General features: G+C 35.6%; 1 protein-coding gene across 1 annotated transcript; it reads left to right on the top strand.

The window, feature by feature from the left end:
• Window positions 1-6,110: 6,110 nt before the first annotated feature.
• On the top strand, window positions 6,111-7,033 carry LOC117779666 (ryncolin-1-like). The gene is made up of 2 exons (XM_034615932.1): window positions 6,111-6,772; window positions 6,828-7,033. Exons 1-2 carry the CDS (start codon window positions 6,111-6,113, stop codon window positions 6,943-6,945), a joined length of 780 nt encoding a protein of 259 aa, XP_034471823.1. The 3' UTR covers window positions 6,946-7,033.
• The last annotated feature ends 216 nt before the right edge of the window (window positions 7,034-7,249 follow it).

Below are 7,249 nucleotides of genomic sequence, written 5' to 3'. Positions count from 1 at the left end.
TTTTAAAAATTGACTTTAAAATAAGATAGTTTTAATAGAAAACAATCTGTTCTGGCAACACTGCCACAGAGAGACACTAAGAGAGAGAGAGATAGAGAAAGAGTGAGAGATAAGGAGAGACATTGCTATTCCCCACATAGCCTTGCAAACTGTTGGCTGTTGTTATCATTTCTGGCTTTTGTTTCATTTCTGTTGTCTCATGCTTTTAATTCTTTTAACAATAGCGCTAAAAGTTGTGCATTGAACACTTGGCTGCGCCAACAATAAAAATGGCACGGAAACGTCGCTGTAAAGTATACTGTGGCCAATTTCCCCCCACCCCTCCGACCAGCCCCCTTTTCTTTCACCCCCTCCTCTGGAGTTTTAGCACATTTACTCACTTGTCCTACACCCACGCGTGTATTGCAGAAGATAACAAAAATATTGTTTGCCGCAATGCAATTGTTGCCAAAGAAAACCAGAAGAACCGAACAGGGAAAGGGGTACACAGAGAGAAAAAACCAAGTGTTTCGTATTACAAACTTGATTTCTCACCGCAATTTTTAAACTCACGCATTTTGATGTTAAACAAAGTATAATATCCAAAGTACGAAATTTAAGTATCAAAATTTAAATTACTTTTATAAGTAGTACTTATTAAGTACTGAATCAAACTTGATCCAAATCCATTATATTCTGAGAGTGAGCAGAAAAACATTTCAAAATATAAACATTATACTTTGTATTGAACTATTTTCTTTTATCTGACAAAAAGCACTATTTCACTCCAATAGGATATTTCCAAGAACCACTTACATTTGCCACATTTGCTCACATTTGAATGTGACATTTTAGACTTTCCAAATGTGAAACTGTTAAGACATTTGCCATTCACGCAAAGCAAATCAGCTGTTCGGTCTTAACATTCATTATGAATGAGCCAAAATGATCATTCGGATTTTGTATTGAAATGAAGTCAACATTCGGGCCGAATGATATAAATGTCGTCGAATGTGCCAAATGTGCCGTAGTGGAAATTGGCTATAAGGCTCTACAATGGTTAAAATATTCTCCCCCTTTATATTTTAATATATTTGGCGATTTTTTAATGTATATTCTAATTTGCATATTTGTAGATAAATACAAAATAATACATTCTCTTGATATCCATCATTTTCTCCATCTATCTGTATTTTCATATTTATTTTCTTTTGCTATCTCATGTTCTCTATCATTAATATTCCTACTCTCATTCATTCTTACTCTCTCTTTCAGCTGTTGCCAGAGAAGAAGAGGAAGAGCACACTGATGTCTCTATCTGTGTGTGTGTTTTAATATGCGCTTAAGTGCAAGTGTGTGCAAATATACATGTTAAAGGTACAGGGTATCACGGAGAGCATCAAATCTTCGGTGTTCCGAGCGCTCCAAGCCTACGGCTGCTGTTGTTTTAGTATCTACTTAGTGCCTGGCCATTGAACATGGAGCGAGTATACTTGAACTTTATTTAAGTACGTCTTTTTTCTCGCTGTGTAGTGGGGCATAGTTGCATGATAGGCGGTCAGACAAAGGGCGCTAGTGGGTGGTGGGCGGTGGTCGTTGCGAAATTGGTGTGGCTGCGCTTTTTCCATTTGTTTCACTTTATTCACACGCGGCGGTCGGTGAAAGTTGCCTGGTTGCAACCAGGGATGCCTCGTTGCCTCGTTGCCTGGTTGTCTGCTGGGCGCAACGTGTACAGCATCCGTTTCCGCTGAAAAGTTTCATTTCCCATACGATGGCTGCCAGTTGTTGTATTTCTCGCATTGTTTTTGTTATTCCTGCTATGATAAAGTACAAAATTAACTTTTGAAATAAACAACAAAAGCAACTTGAGTTGAGCTTCAGCATGGGCAACAGTCTCGAGGCAATAATATATGTTGAGCCTCCTTTTCCTTTTTCCTTTCCTTCTGCTTCTTCTTCTACTCCTCAACACATGATTTTTCCGTATGTAAAAACGGGCAGTGTTGCGTAAACATATGGAAGGAAGAAATAAAAAAAGACCAAGTGAAAATATGACAAGCATCAAGAATTGCATACAGTATGCCAAGTAATTGTATTTACAGGCAAAATAAATCGCATATCACAAAAAGCTATTTATTATTTTCGTTTTTATAGTTGTCTTTCCTGTTTTTAGTTTGCAATGAATTGGAAAAAAATTTTACCAAAAAAATTATGCCATAAAGTGAAAGTGATTTTACTTAAACAATAATTTTTTATTACTTGTGAGTTTTATTTTGTTCGATCAAATACAAAGACTGTAGTCAGTTTTTTATGAAAATACTTAAAACTAATCATTTGACAAAATGCTAAAAAAAATCATTAAGCAATCGTTATTATTTTTATTTTTCAAATATACTATGATAACATTCTTTAAAAAATACTATAAAAAAATATTTACCCCAAGTTCGATTTTACCAAATGTTCTGATTTCTAATTAAATATTTTAATTTTAATATATATTTTATTATATTTATAATAAGTGAAAATTGATAAACATTTAATAATTAGTTTTGCTATATCAAATTAAACCAAGGCACGGACCAAAACTGTTGGATGGTTAAGTCTTCATCTATAATTTAAACAATTCAACCTTTGGGAATTTTTTTTACGGCAAAAAATTTTTAAACCTCTTATTTGTGCTCTTTTTATTTTATGGAAGCTCTTGAAAACCAGTTAAAGAAAGAACTGATGAGAATTATTGGGCTTAACTATTTTTAAAAAAGAACAAAAATATCTAAACAATATTATTATGGTGTCAACAATTTCTTGACGCACTGTATCTGAAATGAAGGGGAGATAACCAAAAAAAAAAAAAAGACAAGGAATAATGAGGGAACACGTGTTTACAACTGCTGCCACACGCATCGAGTGGCAGGGAGTGTGTTTATGTGTGTGTGTGTGTGTGTGTGTGTTACACACCTTGTTCGCTTTATTCGGCGGCACATTTGATTTTTAGGCACGTAAAAAATATGAAAAATTTCGCATACGCAAGTTCATAACTCTGCAAAAATCGCAACGCGAAGGACAACGAGAATAAGGATCCCGTATCCTTGTATTCTAGTATAGGCATGCATATTAAATACAAAATCCGAGTCCATGCCATGCCACAGAGCCACTTCATCTGTGCGGAGACGACAACACAGACGAACATATTATGCACACATGATGGAAGGATGGAAGGAAGAGTAGAGGAGAGAGGAGAGAAGAGTAAAGTAGAGAAGAGGGCAGCACATTGGCAAGTTATCGGGAGCACGCCTCCCACTGCCTGGTTGTACTCCTGCTGCTGTTCCTGCTCCTTCTCTGGATCAACACGAAAAGCAATCAAATTGCAAAAATTTGTTTCATTTTGTACGATAACATGACTTGAATTTGATGAATGCCTTGGCAAGGCACGACCGACCACGAGCTCTCTCTTTCCCTCTCTCTCTCTCCCTCTATCTCTCTCTAGCAAGGTACATTATGAAAGCCAGAATATTGGCAACGAAAGCCAGCCAAATGCCAATCTCAGCGTGCTTTTTATGACGACGACAACGTCCTCGAAGAGGCATTGGAAACGGCAATGAGAATGAGGATGAGAAGCAAAAAAAAACTGTGCAGATATGGCCAAATGAAAGAGTTATGAATCCGCAACTTTGTTTGGCCCTAGAACCACCAATCCAACCCAATTCAAAGCCACCTCGAGCGCTTTTGGCGCAGAACTCATACGAATGCCAATGCCGATTACTAATACGCCCCGTACTCCGTCCGACGGCAGGATTAAAATAAATGCGCCACATTTGTATGTGTTGCACGGACTGGAGAGCACTGGGATACTCGATTGCGATGCGAAGTGGGTTATGGCTTATGGCTCATGGCTTATGGCTTATGGCTTAGACCATGCACGATAACCGCTATTTATGTGAACCAGTCTATTTGCTGGCTTGCCTTTACTTGCCACAAGTAGGCGTAGTCGACTTCTCATTGCCCCCAAGCGAACATCAAATGCAAAGCATTTTCAGTTCTTTCATTTTTCTGGCATACTTATTTAAAGACCTCCGGCAACGTCAACTTGACAGGACCAGCTCAAAAATGTTACGAAATTTGTAATTACGACCACGTCAAAAGCAGTCGCTACTCGCCAGCAAACAAAGCATTTTGTGGCACGAAATAAATGACCAAAACATGGCCAGTTGACTGAGACATGATGACCAAAAGCAAAACGTTGAAAATTATAATTAAATTGCGGCCAGTCATAAAATGTTAATTTTTGCATAATCAAAAAAAAATAGCCAGAAACATTATTATCCTTTGGCATTCCAACAAAAACACCTGACCTGCCTTATATAAATATTGAAAAAAAAATGTGCCAACTTCCTAAAGAACTATCATCTTTTTATATGCACCAAAAATATCAAAAAAGGTATATAAAATTAAATATACAAATAGTTTTTTCTCTTAATGATTGAAAGCGAATATTCAATAAAAATCATGAATAGCTTTAAATTGCATTTTAACTTATGTAGAAAAAAATTACAGCAAAATTAACTTTTTAATTTAACATATTAAATCAATTATAATTAGTTACAAAAAAATAAACAAATTTACTTATTTATTCATTACATATAAATCTTTTGCCTACTCTTATATGGATACTAACATTTTGGTAAAAATGTCAATACAATAGTTACACTCAGAACAAGGGAATCAAACCGAAACAAATGTAAGTTACGGTTTCGTTTTATAATAATTATGACATTGAAGTAAATACCTTGATCCAAAGGAATAATATTTTTTGAGCGAATTTAACAAAATTTGAATGCAGAAAAAATTTAGAGACCAAACCATGATCAAAATGACATTCCGCATGAAATTCAGTTAAGTTTTGCCAAAGTTATGACAGTTCAAAGTTGCTCAAGCCTCTGACCTAGCAACTTTACAAGTCAAAATATTTTAAAATTTTGACATGATTTTTTAAAAGAAAATGAAATGTCTCAGAATCAAATTTAAAGTTACGTTTTATACTAATTACGATATAAGGAGTTGATTAAAAGTGAAAACTTGAGATTTAAAATTTTCAAAGGGGGGACCCTTACCCTCAAAATCAAGTCTTGGTCGAAAATAAATAAATTTTTTAACTGAATTTAATTTTAATACAGAATGAATTAAAAGTACAAACCATGATCAAAATGATATTCCGCTTGAAAATCGGCCCAGTTTTGATCAAGTTATGAGAGTTGGAAGTTGGTCAACTCTTTGACCTAGCCACCTTTAAAAAAAATAACTTGATATAAGAATTTGAAATTACTTTAATTTATTTATTTGAAATAAGTATTTTGAAGTATTAGTGACGCAGAGACAGTAGGCATATAAAAGAGAGTACAAATGAAGCATTTAGATCAACTTTCAGATTAGTTTATAGTGTGTTTTCTCCTTAGCTCATGTCGCCAGAAAACAGCTCAAGGCAGAAAGTTCTAATGTCAGCTCAGCTATCATTTCTACTTTCAGCTGTAGTCTGCACTTGCTCTAACAGAAGCTGCTTTCAACCATTTAACAATTCTTTGCATTTCAGTCTGTTATCACTCTCCATTTATGTTGCGCTTGTTGTGCGTTTGTATTGGTGAGTTTGAGCTACTGATTAGACACGAGCATTGCCTTGACCGTCACTGAAATAGAACCAAAATACGGTTTGTGGGTTTATTTCCTAATCCCTAACTGCAAAAAAAAAACCTATTCTTGTGACGAAACCACAAAAACAGCGATACTGATATAGAAAGTGTATAATGTGTCTGGATTCATAATCATTTTCATAATACCTTCATGGTCACTAATCTAATTTCGAGACAGTCAGTCTTTCCAATCATTCAGTGGCATTAAGTCGCAAAATGTTGTATAAAGTAATTTGTTTAATCTTAATTACAAATACTTTTATTTGTTTTTCTGATGGAACACAACAATCCGAACATAATGAACTGGATTTAGTAGATACAATAAATATTGAATCTAACAGAACACATAGAGAGGAGCAGGAACGTCATGGAAAGTTTATAGACGGACTTGTTACAAAATCAGATATTCAGGATCTTCAAGATAAGTTTATTGATCGACTTCTTAAAGCAATGGACATTCAGTCCTTAAGAACGGAGCTGGAACGACAGGGACAGCTGATCGACGGGCTGGCTAAGGATATTCAATCTATTAAAGCGGAACTGAAAGAACGGAAGAAAGATGGACTTGTTCTGGAATCGGATGAGCACAATTCGAGCTCCCACACACTCGGCTGTACCGACGGCAAGTCAAGTGGGATCAATGAAATGCTCATTCCCAAGTTTAGCAGTCAACCTTTCAAAGTGGCCTGCGATGCAGAAACTCGAGGGGGAGGTTGGACAATTATCCTGAGGAGGATGGATGGAAGTGTCGACTTCTATCGAAACTGGACCGAATACAAAGAGGGATTTGGAGATCTAAATGGCGAGTTCTTCTTGGGACTCGATAAAATACACGCATTGACCACAGACAGGAGACAGGAACTACTTGTTGTCCTAGAGGACAACGAGGGAAATGCAGCTATTGAGATGTATGACAACTTTGCAATCGGCGATGAAGATCATCAATATGTCCTACACACTCTGGGAAATGCGACTGGAACTGCGGGTGATTCACTTAGAAGACAATATAGAATGGCATTTAGCACCTATGATCGAGATAATGATCAGTGGGAACTGGGAAACTGCGCAGCTGTCGAAAATGGCGCCTGGTGGTACAGTTGGTGTCACGAAAGGTATGATGAAATTTAAATTGTATTTTAACGCTTCTATTAACATGAATTCTTACAGCAACTTGGCGGGAATGTATAATAATAACACCAATGGCAAGGGCGTCAATTGGATAACTTTTAAGGGTTATTACATCTCCCTCAAAAGGGCCGTCATGATGATACGCCCAAAGGAGTGAACTCTATGACTTTACAATGTTTAAATCAATTCTATCGTTATATTCTAATGTATTTTGCGATTCCTTAATTTATATTCAAATTTGCACATTAGCACATAGCTTATATAAAATAAATTGACACTCTTTTTTTATTTCCCTCTTTCTCTTTATATTCTTTTACTTGGTTTAATTACAGAATTCTGGATTTTTTCTGAGTATAGAACACTTAAAAACTTATTTTGAAATTTTAAAATTTATTTTTTATTAGCTTTTATTAATTGAATCTAAAGGTACTACTATAATTTTTGTTACATGCTTTAATTTA

Source organism: Drosophila innubila (assembly GCF_004354385.1).
Source record: "Drosophila innubila isolate TH190305 chromosome 2L unlocalized genomic scaffold, UK_Dinn_1.0 4_B_2L, whole genome shotgun sequence".
Taxonomy (NCBI): Eukaryota; Metazoa; Arthropoda; class Insecta; order Diptera; family Drosophilidae; genus Drosophila; species Drosophila innubila.
This window is presented reverse-complemented; position numbering and strand designations above follow the sequence as displayed.

Bases quoted from the DNA above. Each gene is read 5' to 3' on its own strand.
- LOC117779666 (XM_034615932.1), top strand. From the start codon at position 6,111: ATGGACATTCAGTCCTTAAGAACGGAGCTGGAACGACAGGGACAGCTG. The intron at 6,773-6,827 runs GTATGATGAAAT...GAATTCTTACAG, and splicing joins TACAGTTGGTGTCACGAAAG to CAACTTGGCGGGAATGTATA.